Source organism: Oncorhynchus tshawytscha, linkage group LG05, assembly GCF_018296145.1.
Source record: "Oncorhynchus tshawytscha isolate Ot180627B linkage group LG05, Otsh_v2.0, whole genome shotgun sequence".
Taxonomy (NCBI): domain Eukaryota; kingdom Metazoa; phylum Chordata; class Actinopteri; order Salmoniformes; family Salmonidae; genus Oncorhynchus; species Oncorhynchus tshawytscha.
The window spans coordinates 29416825-29437047 of NC_056433.1; the positions used below are offsets into that span (position 1 = coordinate 29416825).

The 20223-nt window shown below is 42.7% G+C and overlaps 1 protein-coding gene across 1 annotated transcript in view; it reads left to right on the forward strand.

Moving 5' to 3' along the window:
* Nucleotides 1-13572, forward strand: part of gpr132b (G protein-coupled receptor 132b) — a 30762-nt gene extending 17190 nt beyond the window's left edge. The window contains exon 2 of the mRNA XM_024420610.2: nt 10759-13572. Within this exon, the coding sequence (XP_024276378.1) occupies nt 10759-11828 (1070 nt within the window). The 3' untranslated portion in view covers nt 11829-13572. The remainder of the gene's footprint in view (nt 1-10758) is intronic.
* Nucleotides 13573-20223: the final 6651 nt, after the last annotated feature.

Genomic DNA, 20223 nt, shown 5'->3' on the forward strand with positions numbered 1-20223 from the left:
CAGGACCAAGATCGAATCCTACTACACTGATGCTCGTCGGATGTGGCAGGGTTTGCAAACTATCACAGATTACAAAAGGAAAACCAGCCGCAAGCTATCCAATGGCACGAGCCTACCAGACAAGCAAAATATGTGTACCTTCTAAGCAGGCTTCAAAGGCTAGCAACACTGAACTATGCATGAGAGCACCAACTGTTCCGGAAGACTGTGTGATCACGCTCTCCGTAGCCAGTGTAAATAAGACCTTTAAACAGGTTAACATTCACAAGGCAGCAGGGCCAGACGGATTACCAGGACACATACTCAGAGCATACGCTGACCAGTTGGCAAGTGTCTTCACTGACATTTTCAACCTCTCCCTGACCCAGTCTGTAATACCTATATGTTTTAAGCAGACCACCATAGTCCCTGTGCCCAAGAAAGCCAAGGTAACTTATCTAAATGACTAGCAATAATAGCCATGAAATGTTTGAAAGTCTGGTCATGGCTCACATCAACACCATCATCCAAGACACCCTGGACCCACTCCAACTCGCATATCACCCCAACAGATCCACAGATAACGCAATCTATATTGCACTCCACACTGCCCTTTCCCACCTGGACAATAGGATCACCTATGTGAGAGTGCTGTTAATTGACTACAGCTCAGCGTTCAACACCATTGTGCGCCACAAGCTCATCATTGAGCTAAGGACCCTGGGATTAAACACCTCCCTCTACATTTGCATCTTGGACTTCCTGAAGGGCCGACACCGGGTGGTGAAGGTAGGCATCCACACATCCGCCACGCTGACCCTCAACACGGAGGCCCCTCAGGGGTGCATGCTTTGTCCCCTCCTGTACTCCCTGTTCACCCACGTCTGAATGGCTGCGCATGACTCCAACACATTAAGTTTGCAGACGACAAAACAGTGGTAGGCCTGATCACCAACAACGATGAGACAGCCTATAGGGAGGAGGTCAGAGACCTGGCAGTGTGGTGCCAGGACAACAACCTCTCCCTCAAATTCAGCAAGACAAAGGAGCTGATTGTGGACTACAGGTTTTCGGTTCTGTTCCCTGTACTGGTTTTAACCCCTGATCTAATCCAATATATTTGATGAGATTTTAGGCAACAACACAACAGGCACAATCTTACAGTTCACAGAATATCCTACTTTAACCTACCTCACATGCATGTGTAGCCTAGTTTAAATACAACCAATGAAGACATAGGAATACAACCTAGCAGTCTTACAGCATTTATCTGACACCCTGTGTTCATGGAGGGAGTCCGTACGAGGCCTGGCAGAAAATTATTAAAGTAGTTTGCGACGTCGTCACAGGAATCTTCTCCTAATTATGGCTAATTAAATGTTCATTAACAGTGTCATTTCTTATCCTTGCCATATGTATTGTCAATCAACTAACTAGTCCACGACTTTAGATGTCCTCTTCTTTCAGGACATTAACAGAAAGTCCAATTACTTCCACAGGAAACTTTTGTACGTCACTTCAACTCACAGCTCTCTTTTGATGTTGGCAACAACTGTTTGATCACTCCAGCGTGTAGCTAGCTAGCATCACTCTGGCTGGTAGCCAGCTTGTTCGATTGAACTTCACAGCAATCCAAATGGCGAAATGACAGTCAGTATGTGTGTGAGGTAGAACCTCCAGAATAAGAAAGCCTGTGGTTTTACTGACGCCTATCTCCCATTAGAAAGACAAGGCAACCTCCAGAGTATTCCAAACAGGACTTTATTGCCATATTATAGATGGGAATGGTCTAAAACGGAATGAAGGTATGAGAATACAATAAGTACAGTATAATGTAAGAAGACAATAGCAGTAGGCAGTAACAATAAAGAGGAGAGCAAAGGGACTGAATAAATACACTGCAACAGTGAATGGCAGGCTATTACATAGTAACAGGCAATAACAAAGGACAGTATGAAATGAATAACAAATAGATAATAGGAAATACTGGCTAATTGCTACTGACAATAATATAAGTAATAACACAATAGTAATAAGATGGAGAAACGAAGCAACACCAACTGTACTAGCACACAATGCAACAGTAACCACAATAAAGAACAAATAACAAACGTACATTCTTTCACACACCCCAAAGCCATCAATCCAACCAAGCTCTCTCTCAAGGAATTTACACTTGGAAGGAAAAAGGGATTTACTTATACCCTTGTGAGAGCATGGGCTGGGCTGGCTGTGCAATCACAATCCCAAAGGATGGGTGAGATCTAGACAACTCGGCACCAGCCAAGTGAGGTAAAAAAAAAATAGTAGTAATTTATCCTAACGTCCAACGGAATTCTTTACAATGAGGTATGAAACAATCCTCTTCCAGAACAAGCACGTCCTCTTTCTCCAACGATACTACTGAATTTGGCTCCTCTCCAGTCTTTGCCGCTCTCTCACTTTTTCCTCCTGTTGCATTCACACACACCTGCGCACTCACTCGAGCCCTCTCTCTTTGGTCCTCGCACCAGAGCCGTGGCGTCACTGCTAATAGAGTAAGTGAGTCACATCTCTCAACTCCACCACATTACCCTCTGCAAAACCCTGCCAAGTCTGAGTACCTAGGCAATGTACCCCTAGAGCTCCTCTGAGATCGCCAGGGACCCTCCCAATGCAGTCTCTTTATGCCTGCGGCCTTTCCCCTCTGGGCTAGTTGCCTTTTCCCCCCCCGACCTCAACAGATTTGTCTACTGCAGCTTGCAGCACTCTTGCTGGGCCATCCTGTTGACTGTCCGACTGCAAGACCCACATGGAATCATATTTTTTTGTGTACAGTCTTCTCATTCCACAGAGGGACGGTGACCTTCCTTCTTCCCACAACCTTTGTTGGACCCACATAACTGGTCTGCCTCCCAATGTTCGCCCTGACACGCTTCAGCGGGGCTTCCTCTCCAGTGTCGGTGGCGGTCCCACTTTGTCACAACTTCCTGGTTGGTGAAGAGTAGTCCTTGAAGGTCCTACATGACATTCATTCCCACAATGACGGGCAATTGTTATGTTTCCCTACTCTCTGATGGAGGATGCTTCAAGACGAAGACACATTTCCCATGTAGTTTTCTACCCATGCACTTAATGTCTGTCTCCAGACAGACAAAAACAGGAATATCCAGCCCTTTGGTGGCTGTGAAACGCACCCACCTTGTACATGACAGTTCTAGATCACCAGATAGCTAGATCAACTCCAAAGTGCTTTTTTTTTTCAATTTAAAGTTTTATTAAGTTTTCTTGTTTTTCAATCAACCAACAAAACACATTCCACATTCACAGATGTGACAGGCTTAAAAAAAAGAGAAAAAGGGGTCAAATTAAAAATAAAATAAAATAAATAGCTAATAAGAACCTTGATAGTGTTGCTGCAAGTTTTATGTTTTTACATTTTTAAAATGTATTTTATTCTTTGAGTACGTGTAGGTAGGTATGTAGGATATGTGTGTGTGTATATGTATGTATGTGTGTGTATACATACATACATAAATACATACATACATACATACATACATACATACATACATACATACATACATACAGTGGAGCAAAAAGGTATTTAGTCAGGCACCAATTGTGCAAGTTCTCCCACTTAAAAAGATGAGAGGCCTGTAATTGTCATCATAGGTACACTTCAACTATGACAGACAAAATGAGAAAAAAAATCCAGAAAATCACATTGTAGGATTTATAATGAATTTATTTGCAAATTATGGTGGAAAATAAGTGTTTGGTCAATAACAAAAGTTTCTCAATACTTTGTTATATACCCTTTGTTGGCAATGACAGAGGTCCAAACGTTTTCTGTAGGTCTTCACAAGGTTTTCACACACTGTTGCTGGTATTTTGGCCCATTCCTCCATGCAGATCTCCTCTAGAGCAGTGATGTTTTGGGGCTTCTATGGGGTTGAGATCTGGAGACTGGCTAGGCCACTCCAGGACCTTGAAATGCTTCTTACGAAGCCACTCCTTCGTTGCCCGGGCGGTGTGTTTGGGATCATTGTCATGCTGAAAGACCCAGCCACGTTTCATCTTCAATGCCCTTGCTGATGGAAGGAGGTTCTCACTCAAAATCTCACAATACATGGCCCCATTCACTCTTTCCTTTACACGGATCAGTCATCCTGGTCCCTTTGCATAAAAACAGCCCCAAAGCATGATGTTTCCACCCCCATGCTTCACAGTAGGTATGGTGTTCTTTGGATGCAACTCAGCATTCTTTGTCCTCCAAACACGACGAGTTGTGTTTTTACCAAAAAAGATATATTTTGGTTTCATCTGACCATATGACATTCTCCCAATCTTCTTCTGGATCATCCAAATGCTCTCTAGAAAACTTCAGACGGGCCTGGACATGTACTGGCTTAAGCAGGGGGTCACGTCTGGCACTGCAGGATTTGAGTCCCTGGCGGCGTAGTGTGTTACTGATGGTAGGCTTTGTTACTTTGGTCCCAGCTCTCTGCAGGTCATTCTCTAGGTCCCCCCGTGTGGTGAGATCTTGCGTGGAACCCCAGATCGAGGGAGATTATCAGTGGTCTTGTATGTCTTCCATTTCCTAATAATTGCTCCCACAGTTGATTTCTTCAAACCAAGCTGCTTACCTATTGCAGATTCAGTCTTCCCAGCCTGGTGCAGGTCTACAATTTTGTTTCTGGTGTCCTTTGACAGCTCTTTGGTCTTGGCCATAGTGGAGTTTGGAGTGTGACTGTTTGAGGTTGTGGACAGGTGTCTTTTATACTGATAACAAGTTCAAACATGTGCCATTAATACAGGTAACGAGTGGAGGACAGAGGAGCCTCTTAAAGAAGAAGTTACAGGTCTGTGAGAGCCAGAAATCTTGCTTGTTTGTAGGTGACCAAATACTTATTTTCCACCATAATTTGCAAATAAATTCATTAAAAATGCAACAATGTGATTTTCTGGATTTTTTTTCTCATTTTGTCTGTCATAGTTGAAGTGTACCTATGATGAAAATTACAGGCCTCTTTCATCTTTTTAAGTGGGAGAACTTAAACAATTGGTGGCTGACAAAATACTTTTTTGCCCCACTGTAGGTTCCACTTTCAGAGGTACATCTTTTACAGTTAGAAACCCAATCCTGTGGTTCATTGTCTCCTATCTGAATCCACGTTGACTCTTGTCTGTTTGTGATCCATGTTAGCATGTTGCGGATTTGGGCAGACCAGTAGTACAATTGAAGGGAGGGAAGGGCAAGACCACCCTTAGATTCAGGTTTCGATAGAGTGGAAAACTTGATCCTAGGTTTTTTATTGCTCCATATACATTTGGTGATGCTTTGGTTAGTTGTTTTGAAAAGGGAAACTGGGAGATAGCATGGGAGCATCTGAAATAAATAGTTCAGTCTAGGGAGGACGTTCATACGGATGACATTAATTCTTCCTACTAAGCTAATTGGGAGGGAGATCCAGGTTTGGAGATCGTTCTTGATTCGATCCAGGAGTGGAAGATCATTTTCAGATCTCGTGTTATGAAGATCCCGAGGTATTGAAACCCCTGTGTTTTCCATTGGAAAGGACAAAGTGTCTTCATAGAGCTGGTGAGTGTAATATTGAGAGGGCAGACAGTGGATTTGTTAAAATTGATCTTATAACCTGAAAACTTGCCATACTGAGCAAATGTGTCTAAAATGAGAGGGAGGGATTTCTCAGGGTTGGATATGTAAAGCAAGACATCATCCGCGTAAAGCGAAATCTTGTGCTGCAGGCCGCCTGCAGAAACATCCATAATACTTGGATTGCTCGTTATCAGCTCTGCCAGAGGCTCCGCCCCCAACAAGTAGAGCAGGGGGGACAGCGAGCGCCCTTATCTTGTGCCCCGTTCCAGAGGGAATCTGTCAGAGTTCAGTCCGTTAGTAGTCACCAAGGCATTTGGGTGAGAGTATAGTAATTTGATCCATTTAATAAAATTTGGGCCCATATTGAACTTTTCTAAGACTGAAAACAGAAAGCTCCACTCCATCCTGTCAAACCCCTTCTCAGCACCCATTGAAACCAGCAGGACAGGGGTCTTCTGTGTGTTTACTTGATCAATAATATCAAAAAGATGGCGAATGTTATCAGAAGAGTATCTGTCTCTAATAAATCCAGTTTGGTCCTCTTATTATTTTGGGAAGAAGAGTGTTTAGTCTTTTGGCGAGCAATTTGGGAATTATTTCGTAGTCGAAATCCAACAAGCTTATGGGCCGGAAGGACGAGCAGGATAGGGGGTCCTTGTCCTTTTTGAGCAACACTGTAATGCGAGCTGTGTGCATTGAGTCTGGGAGAACTCAGTTTTTGCAAAAATCCTCCAGCATTGGCATGAAGATAGGGCTGAGCTTTGTAGAACTCTCTGGGGAATCCATCTGGGCCTGAGGACTTATTAGGTGGCATGGAGGTAATTGCCTCCAGTATCTCCTCAGGAGTGAAGGGGGAGTTGAGATCTTCTTGGTCGGTCTCTGATAGTTTAGGTAGCGAGATTCCCTCTAGGAAAGAGTGGAGTTCTGCCTCCGTGTGTTTTCTCTCAGGTATATAGTTTGCAGTAAAAATCATGAAAAGTTAAATGGATTTTTTTTGTCAATTATGGAACATTCTTATGGATAAGTATGGCTGCACCTCTACTGTTTGATTTGAAAGATGAGAAATACACCTGTCCCACCCAAGCTCTGCGGAGTTTGGCATGTTCAGCATCACAGAGGTGTGTCTCTTGTAATAGCGCAATGTCTGCTTTTTCCTTTTTTAGAGCACATAGTATCTTTTTCCGTTTTATTGCATGGCCTAGACCATGGCAGTTCCATGTCAATAGATTTAAGGTACTAGTCAGCCTTAATTCGAACAGTAATCGAACTTTAGTGCAAGTCATCGCTGGGTAAAAGTGGATAGTAATTACAGCTGTGTTCACATAAAAGGAAAATAAATGGTGTACATAAAATAATCATCTCTGAACACCCCAGCCGAGTTTCCAAACAACTCGACACATCCCGTTGGATCTATTACCCCCCCCCCCAGCAGGGCGGGTGGGTCTTTGGATATCGGCCATATGTTGTCTTATCTCCTTTAGTAATAGCATTTAGTCATTGGTCCCTTTCTCATTGACCAGGATTGTCTTTCAAAAAACATTTTGCCTCTTTGGTAGTTTTGAAGTGTCGCAAGGCTCCTTGGTGAAGAATCCTGAGCTCGTTTGGGTATTTGAATCCCCTGAAGATGCCTCGGTCAATGGAGTATTTCTTCACTTCGTCAAACTCTCTGCACTTTCGGCGTATTCCAGCTGACAGGTCCTGGTGTAAAGTGAGTTTGGTGTTTCCCACTGTGATGGTGTTGTTTTTCGCCGCCTGTAGGACTCGTTCCTTATCAGTGAATCTCAGGAAACGTATGGTGACTGGGCGTGGTGGTTGTCTGGCTGCTGGTGGGGGCCTCAGTGCTCGGTGAGCTCTCTCGATTTCTATGGGCCTGTCGGTGGACAGGTGGAGCCACTCGGGAAGTTTGTCTTGCAGGTTTGTCTTGCGGATCAGTGGCATGTTTCCCTCTTCTTTTTCGCCCAGATTTAATAGAACACAATTATTCCTTCGCCCCCTGTTTTCCAGGTCCTCTGTTTTCTCTTCCAGATGATCTATTTTCTTTTTAGCATATGCTATTGTTTCCATGGCATCTGTCAATAAGTTTTCCATGGATAGGATTCGCCCCTCTGCCTCGTCCAGGCGCCCCGCGTTTATTGTTATCTTGTTGTTGATGTCAGGCAAAGCGTTTTCCAGGATTGTCACCTTGCCCCCTATCGCACTGAGCTGATAATTAATGGCATCTAATTTAGTGTTGAGTTCTGGTTTTTTTTTCAAATCATCATTAGTCACATCATGCAGCATGAGAATGAATTAAAAATCAAAACATATGGCCAAACATTTGTATCACAACTAAAGTTACATAAATAAGTCTAAATGATGCATTTAGGAGGACCTGTTTCTTTGTGAACCCCTCAACACAGAATAGAAACACGTGCTCAATCCGTCGGAAATCGTTTAGAGAAAATATCCTTTCTATTTTATTCAGCTATGTTCAATTGTATTTTTAATAATATAAAATAATTTAATATCTTACCTTTATTTAACTAGGCAAGTCAGTTAAGAACACATTCTTATTTACAATGACGGCCTACCCTGGCCCATTGTACACCGCCCTATGGGACTCCCAATCACGGCCAGATGTGATGCAGCCTGGATTCGAACCAGGGACAGCAGTAATGCCTCTTGCACTGAGATGCAATGCCTTAGACCACTGCACCACCTGGGGGCATCATCATGATCATAATAATAATAATAATGCCATGGAATTCTCCGAAAATGTTGTCTGCTAAATTAATTAGCATAGCCCACAGCCATATGGCATAGCCATAACAGGGCCTAACATAAGGACAACTCAGTATGCTATTCTGTTCTGAAATAGACTACATTTTCTTCATATCATGTTTCTTTAGACCTGTCTAAAATAAATAATGGATTCATTGTGATGGTGTAGGCTATATTACAGTGATATATTATCATTTTTAAATGCAGATGTTAGAAAGGTCTACATCAGTGGCTTGTAGGCGATGCGTGGAAGCCAGGAGATGCTAAATGTGTTTATGTTAATTAACGGTCAATTATCATGAGACCAGCAGTTATTTGCTTGACAATCACCGGCTGACAAAATTTCATGACCCCCACACATCCATCTCCATCTTAGACTGGGACCCCTTTTTAGTTTAGTTTATCTAAAATGGGTCACAGAATAGTTCACAAAATAGCATACTGTAACCCACCTCACGTGCACGTGTAGCCTAGTTTAAAGCCAACCAATGAAAACGTACCAATACAACCTAGAAGTCTTAGAGCATTTATATCAGATAGCTCAATATTAAAACAAACAAGTTCTAGGGAAAGCCACATCTCTCAACTCCGCCACAAATATCTATAGACGCCTTTACAGGGTGGTTCCAATGTGTTTTCCCATTGAGAGACTTCGGAGTTGTTGCAGGTACATTATATTCATTACTCACAAATAATTGTCTGGGTTGTCACAGTTCCAGGCTGATAAATGGAAAAACAAAACAATATAGTCCGGGTGTTCTAACAGGTTCCAAAATGGTAATGATGTCAAAAAAAAGGTAAACCCATGAATGTCAGAAAATAATGCAAGATAAATTCAATTGGTTTACACTGTTGAAAGCGGTTTCTCTTTGGCATCTTACATACAGGCCTCCTACACTTCTTCCAATTATACTGAGGCCATCTTTACCCATAATCCTTTTATGCTGTCCAACAGGCCATTAGGTGTCACAATAGTCATAAAGTTGGGTTTCTGTACATACAATAAACAGTTGTCATACAATTCTATATTCAATAACAAATCAACCAAAATATAGTTTATACTGTACATTTTCTTTATGTACCAAAATGGGTCTAACAATGACCAAGGTTGATGACTAGATGAGTCGTCAAGGTTAGTCAACAGAGAGTCGTTTTCAGTTGAGATGCACCAACTAGGAGTTGTGGTATTACTTGTCTATCGTGAGGTTTTTGGTTGCTTGCAAATTGATTCTCAGCAAAGAAGCACTTTAACCTGTAAATGACTGAACATGCTCAGTGTCACGTTCGTTGTATGGATGAGACCAAGGCGCAGCGTGATCTGAATACATCTTCTTTAATGAAGGAAGAACACTGAACGAACTATAAAGAAACAACAAAAACGACCGTGAAGCTATATAGAATAAGTGCAGACACAGGCAACTAATACATAGATAATCAACCACAAATTACCCAAGGAATATGGCTGCCTAAATATGGTTCCCAATTAGAGACGCCGATAAACAGCTGCCTCTAATTGAGAACCAATCTAGGCAACCAAAGACATACAAAACACCTAGACTAGTTAACAACCCCATAAACATACAAAAACCCTAGACAGGACAAAAACACAACAAACCACCCCTTGACACACCCTGACCAAACCAAAATAATAAAGAAAACAAAGATAGATAACTAAGGTCAGGGCTAAGGTCAGGGCGTGACACTAAGGGCCTTGACAAATCAGATGTACATTTCCATAAAGCTGCACATAGCCGCACATAGTCATGTATGTGTGACTCACTATGCACATAACTCAGCATCTGTGTCCTTCCAGCAACTCACTCACTCATTCTTCCTTTAGTGGCCCCTAAGGGTTTTTCTGTGAATTATGTAATTCTGTTTCTGTCTCTGTATGTGTGTGTCAGTAAGGTAAAGTATCACATTAGACTACAGTGGCTGTAGAGTAGACAAACCACGAGAAGGAATGGATGTGGCTTACATATTAGGGGGCTACTGTAGGTCTAGAATTTTGTAAAACAGAAAACTGTGAAACAAGCCAGAAAAACGCCTTTTGCGACATGGGGAGGCAGGGTAGCCTAGTGGTTAGAGTGTTGGACTAGTAACCGGAAGGCTGCAAGTTAAAACCCCCGAGCTGACAAGGTACAAATCTATCATTCTGCCTCTATCATTCTATCATTCTAGGCCGTCATTGAAAATAAGAATTTGTTCTTAACTGACTTGCCTAGTTAAGGTAAAAAAAACATGTAAATGTCTGTGGACAAATGCTCTGCAAATAGAGTCATTTAGAGTTAATCTTGTGATTTCTTCAGTTGTGTTTGCATACATTCAAAGGTTTTATATATCACCACAACCACACAACAAAATAGGAAATGTGACCTCGCTTGTTCTCTCTTTCCCTCTCTCTCTCTACCCTCCAGATACTATGCATGAGACGACCATGACTCAGATCAGCGTGGCGGCCACCAACTGCAACCTGACCTACTTTGATGACCGCGTGCCCCTGGTTGTGCTTTACAGTGTGGTACTGATTATCGGGCTGCCCGCCAATATCATTACTGTCTACCTGACCTTCCTCCAGGTGCGCCGCAAAAACGTCCTGGGCATCTATCTGTTGAGCCTGTCCGTGTGCGACCTCATCTACCTCTGCACCCTGCCCATGTGGGCCGACTACGTGAACATGGGCCACCAGTGGCGCTGGAGCTCCATGGCTTGCAAGGTGACGGGCTACTTCTTCTTCAACAACATGTACATCAGCATCTTCCTGCTGTGCTGTGTCTCCAGCGACCGATATGTGGCCGTGGTCTACGCCGTGGAGTCGCGCGGCCTTCGCCAGCAGAGGCTGGCAGTTGCGGTTACCGTGGTAATCGTCTTGGTGGTGTTCATGGGCCACGTGCCAGTTTTTACCATGATGGAGGGCAACGTGGTAGAGAAGAAATGCTTCGAGCCGGGCCAGAGCACACTCACAGTGACGGGCTTCAACTACGCACGCTTCATCATTGGCTTCTTGGCCCCGCTGGTCGTGCTGGTGGTCACCAACCGTGCCATCCTGGCCAGCGTGCAGGCCAGCACGGGGCTGCAGCCGTGCCAGAAGGAGCGGGTGCGCTACTTGGCGATTGCCGTGGTCATCCTCTTCCTGGTGTGCTTCGCGCCGTACCACATCATCCTGCTGCTGCGCGCAGTCACCTTCCACATCCCCAAGCTGCAGAAGACATGCGACTTCGAGGAAAGAATCTACACCCCTTACACTCTCTCTTTGGGGCTGTCCACCTTAAACAGCGCCATCAACCCCATCCTCTACGTGCTCTCCAGCGACAACATTCGCAAGGAGCTGCGTCGCGGCCTGAAATACCTCCGGGGGCGGGCCACCCTGCAGCCGCGTTCCACCGACAGTAGCCAGCACAAGATGCACAACTCCAAGAACTCGTCAGAAGTGGCGGCCGCCATACTGGATGTGGCGAAGCATGACAGAGGAAGGGTAGGGGTTTGATATGTGAGCCAGAGTGGAATGCAGATATGACTGCTGAAGGAACTCTGGGATTTTGACTTGCAGGTACTCTGGAATATTAAACAAACTCAGCAAGGAGCCAGGTGGAACCCCAAACATAGCAAGAGCAATGGGAGACAATGTATTCCAGCCATCCCAGAAACTGACTGGAATGTATATGATTGAAATGTGTCAAGCAGGACTTCAACCCCGCTTTAAGTTAATTTCTGCCTAATTTTTTGCTGTTAGTCTCCGGTTGAAGAAATTGGGTCATTCCTGCTATGCGGTACCTTCTGGACCTCATAACTTTTGTATTCTATTTTTAGTATTCTATTTTTAGTGTACTATCAGAAAAAGGGAAACATATTGGTCAAGCTCAGGCACTTACATTTTTTTTAGGTGCATAATCATAACAGGGTGGAACATAACAAGGTGGACATGTGGAGCCTATATTAGTCATAGCGCTGGGAGTGAGCAAGATTGAGCTAGCATAATGGTGAACCATTGAACAGGATTTTAAATTCTCTTATCAAACATATTTTAACATTTGTAAATGTTTTGATTTGCTCTAATTTAGCCTAACCGGGTGGAAATGTATGAGTGGGACATGCAGACTATGAATATTTATTTAGCCGTGCACCATTGTTTTCCCACCAAAGAAATGATGACTCTTCCTAAATATGGTGTCATTGTAGGGAGGGGTTGTTTTCTTAAGTGGAGAATTACGACAAACTAACAGGATGGAAAGTGATATCAGGGACACACAGAAATAAATAAAATGATAATAAATAAAGTAATAATGAAAAAAACGTTATTTTATGAGAGAATTTAACCAGGAATAAAATAATTTAAACATTTTTTAAATAGTGTATTTTATGGCTAATATTTCTCACGGAAGTTGATGAATAACAACTGGGGACAAAAAAATACCTACATCTACTGAAGAAAAGTGTTGAAAATGCATAGAATTCCCTTTCAATATCCTTATGTTTGTGTTTTTAAGGTAAAGGACACCTGACTTTATATTTAAAGCCTTTTAGAATCCACATTTTACACTGAATAAGAAGTAATATACTGAATCCTGGGGACAGAAAATGCACCACATACGGATGTAGGAATTACCCAATTGTCAATGTTTGCCAAATTCAGCATTTATTTGTGTCCATGTGAAAAAAGTTTGAAACTTGACTGCTCTGGTGCTAATGTAGAAGTGAGAAACAGATTTTCTATTAATGGAAAAATTGTGTTTTCCTTTGGACAAACAGTAGTTGTTAAAGAAATTGTGCAAAATGTGATACGCTGCAATACATATTATACATATATTGTGTTTGTCTCTAGAAACATAGGTGATTTCACAGTAGATGAGACATAGATCAACAGCATGCTCTTAGTTTATTTTATTTTGAAAACTAAAATGTTTAGTGTTCGTGTTTTTGGTGTTGTGTTTTGCAACATGAAGATATAACCTTTTATATACGTTTAGTGTTTTTCATCCTGTTGCAGACCTTTTTAAAAGTTTGTAAAAAGCAAAGGCTTGTTCTTGTTATTGAAACTTCATCTCGATGAGTATTATTTATACAGTTTTACTGTACATTTTTAAATAAACATTTGAAGTCAAATGTGACATTTCAGTTTCATTATTGAAGTGGAAGTCTGTCCAGATGTATCTTGCTCCTACAGGTGAGATGTGAGTTTCACACTATAACGGGAACAAACAAAGAGTGAGAATGCATAGGCACTTCGAAGTATTGACACAAAAAAAAGCATAATAAAAGCTTTATTTCACTAAATACACTGTCAGCTTTGTTTGTTTGCACGCATAGCCTATATTACGTGTGGTTCCAGCGTTGTGACATAGGAAAAAAAAACAGCATTTGATGTTAAAAGAATCTGAACATGCAGATGAAGGTGTGCTCAGGAACGGTCTCAATAGAAAGAGCATCCGGTAAGCTTGTGGTTTGGAACATTGTTTTTCGCCGCCAAAAACATGCATAAAAGTGTCACGTCTAGCTGTTCTTGGGCATTGGTTGACACGGTCATGGGTGAAAAGTGCATGAGGTGGAGAGATTGCACAGAAACATGAGAGATGTGGGCCATAAAGTTGCAGGAATTCTTACCATTCTTAACCCATTGAATGTTTTCTTTTGTGATGCTCGTGTGTATGAACATGGTTGCTATTTGACATGCGGGGGTAGCGACACCTGCAAAAACATCTGCTAAATATGTGTATGTATGACCAATACAATTTGATTTGATTTAGTTCACCAAAGGCAAATGCACACAAAGTGGTGACTACCATTGAAGAAATCCCAGCATAGATGATTCCACATGTAGTCTAAACCAGAGCAAGTTATTATCAATCAATCACATTTATTTATAAAGCCCTTTTTACATCAGTCGATGTCACAAAGTGCTGTACAGAAACCCAGACTAAAACCCCAAACAGCAAGCTATGCAGATGTAGAAGCACAGTGGCTAGGAAAAACTCCCTAGAAAGGCCGGATCTTAGGAAGAAACCTAGAGAGGAACCAGGCTCTGAGAGGTGGCCAGTCCTCTTCTGGCTGTGCCGGGTGGAGATTATAACAGAACATGGCCAAGATCTTCAAATGTTCATAGATGACCAGCAGGGTCAGATAATAATAATCACAGTGGTTGTAGAGGGTGCAACAGGTCAGCACCTCAGGAGTAAATGTCAGTTGGCTTTTCATAGCCGATCATTCAGAGTTAGAGACAGCAGGTACGGTAGAGAGAGAGTCCAAAAACAGCAGGTCTGGGACATGTAGCACGTTCTGTAGCCACAGGCAGAACAGTTGAAACTGGAGCAGCAGCATGATCAGGTGGACTGGGGACAGCAAGGAGTCATCATGACAGGTAGTCCTAATACAGCGTTGTATATCAATCAATTTCTTTTTTACCTTGATATATGTATAGGGACATGAAAGCTGTTATGAAAACAGACTGCTATATTCAAACAGAGACAGGATGTAGGTGTCTGATGGTGCTGTATACTGTGGCTCTATATAGTCTGTTGCAAATACAAAAAAGTAATTTGCTAATGTTTTTTATACAAAAACAATTTAATAGAGTAATATAATATAGAGTAATATAATAGAACAGCTAACAACAGGGTCTGTTTCCTGTACGTCTACGACATGCCAGGGTAAGATTTTATGTCACACGAGTTCACACTTTGCTGACGTGGAAGAGACAAGCTCGGTGAATACATGGTGTGTGTGTGTGTGTGTGTGTGTGTGTGTGTGTAACTAGAGCTTGTAATCTCAGTTTTTACAAGTAGCTATCTAGTCAGTATGCAGGATGTAAGAAAGTACCTGATTTGCATTGAAGACAACTTCCTGACATCTAAAGTTTTTTTTTCTAAAGTCTTAAAATACATTTGGGAGGAACTTCAAATTAAATAATTTTAGGCTACTTTACATGAAATATCAAGAGAGAAAAAATACATCTACAGAGGAAATAGCAACAACAACAAAAATCTATCTTTTCATTTTGTCAACCAACTGCAACTGCATTTCTCATGGGAAACATGTCTATATTAAATAAGTGTGAAATAAACTTCCATTGTGAAAGAAAACTATGCAGCTCTGTGTACTATCCTCCAAAAAGGATAAGCACACGCATCAAAATGAAATAAATATATCTGTTTAAGAGACATCTTTCTCACTTGCATCCTTGTGCCCTGCTTGTGTTGTTGAGCATACATAACACAAGCGCAGTCACTCTGTGAGATTTCAGACCCTCGCCACGTCAATAAAACATGCCTCACCTCTTTCACTAGCATAACACCCGTTTATACCAGTTATAGCTCAGCCCTGTTGATATAACAGCCAATCCATCCAGGCTAAAAATACATCATTTGTATATGATATGATTTTGACTGACGTTTTTTTTTCAGTTTGCTGATGTTGTTTTATGACCGACAGTTTATTTGTTAGACTGACTGCTATTCTCTGTGGTTTAGTAGATGCACATTAGTGTGAACTTGTGAGCTGTGTTTTTCGGCATTTTCTATTTGTGCCCATTTCCTACCACAGAAACACAAACACTGTCCAAGCAGCATTAACATAACATTTAAAGTTATTTTGCTGCAAGGTTGATGGACTGACTACTCTCACCAAACAGCCTTTCCACCTCGTCAGGCTGATTCCAGTAATAAGCCCTGAATATACTGTACAGTGCTCATGAATAATAGCTTTTAAAATGGAAACCTTGGGGATTCGTTTTTACTGTTCAAACACAATAGGACAAGGAGGCAAAAGGGCAACTTATGTATAGCATCTTGCCAACAGGTAAGATCACACAAATGGCTTCGGGTAATTAGAAAAGCAGTCGGTAATGCCATGACACGTAGTCTGGAGAGAGTATTACATAAAAAGATGGATATGACAATAACGATATTCAGAGGGTTGATATCTTTATTTCATGAAGACACATAGTAATCACTGATAGAGCGTGGTCACATATCAGACGATAGAGAATGGCCAAAGGGATACAAAAGACCATACCCACCATCACATAAGGGCATATTCAACCTCCCTGTCCCAGTCTGTAATCCCCTCATGCTTCAAGATGTCCACCATTGTCCCTGTACCCAAGCAAGCAAAGGTAACCTGCCTAAATGACTATCGCCCTCCATGTCATCAAATCAAATGTAATTTGTCACATGCGCCGAATACAACAGGTGTATCCTTACTGTGAAATGCTTACTTACAAGCCCTTAATTAACCATCAGTTTTAAAAAATAGAGTCAAGAAAATATATACTAAATAAAAAAGTAACAATTAAATAACAATAATGAGGCTATGTTCAGGGGGTACAGGTTAGAGGTAATTTGTACATGTAGGTAGGGGTAAAGTGACTGCATATATAATAACAGAGAGTAGCAGCAGTGTAAAAACAAAGGAGGAGGGGGGGGGTCAATGTAATATAGTCCGGGTGGCCATTTGATACATTTTTCAGTAGTCTTATGGCTTGAGGGTATAAGCTGTTAAGGAGCCTTTTGGACCTAGACTTGGTGCTCCGGTACCGCTTGCCGTACGGTATCAGAGAGAACAGTCTATGACTTAGGTGACTGGAGTCATTGACAATTTTTTGGGCCTTCCTCTGACACCGCCTAGTAAATACGCTACCGTTCAAAAGTTTGGGGTCACTTAGAAATGTCTTGTTTTTGAAAGAAAAACACATTTTTTGTCCATTAAAATAAAATAGTGTAGAAATTGTTAATGTTGTAAATGACTATTGTAGCTGGAAACGGTTGAATTTTAATGGTATATCTACATAGGCGTACAGAGGCCCATTATCAGAAACCATCACTCCTGTGTTCCAATGGCACGTTGTGTTAGCTAATCCAAGTTTATAATTTTAAAAGGCTAATTAATAGAAAACCCTTTTGCAATTATGTTACCACAGCTGCAACCTGTTGTCCTGATTAAAGAAGCAATTAAACTGGCCTTCTTTAGACTAGTTGAGTATCTGGAGCATCAGCATTTGTGTGTTTGATTACAGGCTCAAAATGGCCAGAAACAAAGAACTTTCTTCTAAAACTCATCAGTCCATTATTGTTCTGAGAAATTAAGGCTATTCCATGCGAGAAATTGACAAGAAAGTGAAAATCTCATACAATGCTGTGTACTACTCCCTTCACAGAATAGCGCAAACTGGCCCTAACCAGAATAGAAAGAGGAGTGGGAGGCCCGGGTGCACAACTGAGCAAGAGGACAAGTACATTAGAGTGTCTAGTTTGAGAAACAGACGCCTCACAAGTCCTGAACTGGCAGCTTCATTAAAAAGTACCCGCAAAACACCAGTCTCAACGTCAACAGTGAAGAGGCGACTCCGGGATGCTGGCCTTCTAGGCAGAGTGCCTCTGTCCAGTGTCTGTGTTCTTTTGCCCATCTTAATTGTTTATTTTTATTGGCCAGCGTGAGATATTTCTTTCTTTGCAACTCTGCCTAGAAGGCCAGCATCCCGGAGTCGCCTCTTCACTGTTGACGTTGAGACTGGTGTTTTGTGGGTACTATTTAATGAAGTTGCGTGGCAGATGTGTTGTTGCCTACCCTTACCACCTGGGGGCGGCCCATCAGGAAATCCAGGATTCAGTTGCAGAGGGAGGTGTTTAGTCCGAGGTGTCCTTAGCTTAGTGCTTTGAGAGGCTGATTAAGCTCCACCTTACCTGACATCCTGGACCCATTACAATTTGCATACCAACCCAACAGATCCACAGTCGACACAATCGCCATTGCTCTGCACACTGCTCTATCCCACCTGGACAAGAGATATACCTATATGAGAATGCTGTTCACTGACTACAGATAAGCTTTCAACACCATAGTCCCTTCCAAGCTCATCATTAAGCTTCGAGGCCTGAGTATGAATATTTCCCTCTGCAACTGGATCCTGGACTTCCTGAAGGGCAGACCACAGGCAGTGGGGGTAGGCAACAACATCTCTGCCACGCTGACTGTCAACACGGGATCCCCCCAGGGGTGTGTGTTCAGCCCCCTCCTGTACTCCCTGTACAATCACGAATCTGTGGCCACTCATGACTTCAACACCATTATTAAGTTGGCCAAAGAAACGACGGTGGTGGGCCTTATCGCCGACAGCGACAAGACAGCCTACCGGGAGGAGGTTAGAGCCCTGGCAGAGTGATGCCAGGAAAACACAACGTCAGCAAAAACAAGGAGCTGATCGTGGACTACAGGAAATGGGGGTGAGCATGCCTCCATCTGCATCGACAGGGCTGTAGTGGAGAGGGTCAAAATCTTCATGTTCCTCAGCGTGCACGTACATGTAGGAGGATCTGACATGGACCAATCACACCAACACTGTAGTGAAGAATGAGCAACAGCGCATCTCCAACCACAGGCAACTGAAGAAATTGATCCTCAAGAAATTCTACAGCTGCACAATCGAGAGCATCTTGTCCGGCTATATCAACACCTGGTATGGCAACTGCACGGCCCTCAACTGCAAGACTCTACAGAGGGTGGTGTGGACTGCCTAATACATCACTGGGGTTGAGCTCCCTGCCCTCCAGGACATTTATGCCAGGCGGTGTCTGAGGAAGGCCCGGAAGATTGACAAGGACTCCAGTCACCTGAACTACGGGCCTACAAGCCCCCAAGATGGCTTCTCCCACCAGGCCATCAGACTGCTGAACAGCAAAAGCATTCTACCTGCGCAGACCTGCACCGTAAAAACTATTTGCACCTTAAAGACTATCTGCACCTAGAGACATATCCAAACCTTACATAAAAGCACACACATACATTACACAAACACACATACAAATATGCACACACACACGCATACTCACACAAACACACACAGTCAATGCTGCTGTTCTATTATATACTATTTAGTTAAATGTGCGGCCAAGTCACTATTCGCTTTACATTTGTAAATACAATCATACTTGACATAGCACATTCATAATCTATACTGTATATCCTACTGTGTACATATCTGTTTATTACTTTGCATACTTCCATGGCTTCTTCTAATTACTTCATATTTTTTATTTGACTTTTCATTATTGATATTGATTATTGTACTGCGATGTTGAGGGAGCTACCACGCAAGCATTTCACTGCACCTTTCATACATGCTGTAAACTGTGTACGTTTTATTTAATTTGACCACCACAGCACCCTAATAAATTGCAGCAAGATGGGATCCATTTTGGAATAACGACTGAGGTCATATGGCGTGACAGGGACAGTGAGACGTCATCTGGTGCATCGGCCCTCTCCTTCCACCACACTCTCCTCATTAAAAATGAATCCACTCAATGACCAAGGCAGCCTGCTTAATTGGACCTTGATGAATCATTAAGTACCTAGCACCTGGCAAGAGCCAATAGGGCCCTCCTCTGCCCAAGGGGGAGGGGGCACCACAGCCCCTCCCCTTTGCCACCATTGTCCTTGGCCTGGTTGGTGTTTGTTAATGTACCCGTCTGTCTGAGTCTGAGAGCTGGGTGTCGGCAGCAGTGGCACGGAAAACTATCGGGACAGCCTAACGGCCTACGGGGCTTTGGGGGTCCTGTCTGTCTGTGGGGCTGATAGGTGACCAGGGCCTCAATCTCAGAAGGTGGCCATTTACGCATCATTCCCCTGACTACACCGTTCAGCCCTGCCCCTCTCTGAACCCTTGTCAGCAGGTGAGATAAAGAGAGAGTGAGATAAACAGAGCGGGCTGGAAAAGGTGGTGGCGTGTGGGTGGGTTGGAGAAGAGTGGGGAGGGAGCAGTTGTTGACAAGGTTCGCCTGTCCTGTTTCTAATTTGTTTTAAGGGCTTGTCTGGGTCACGTTCAGTGAGGGTACAACATTATAGAGTTCAGAAGGGTCAGTATGGGCCCTGGTAAAAAGTAGTACACTAAA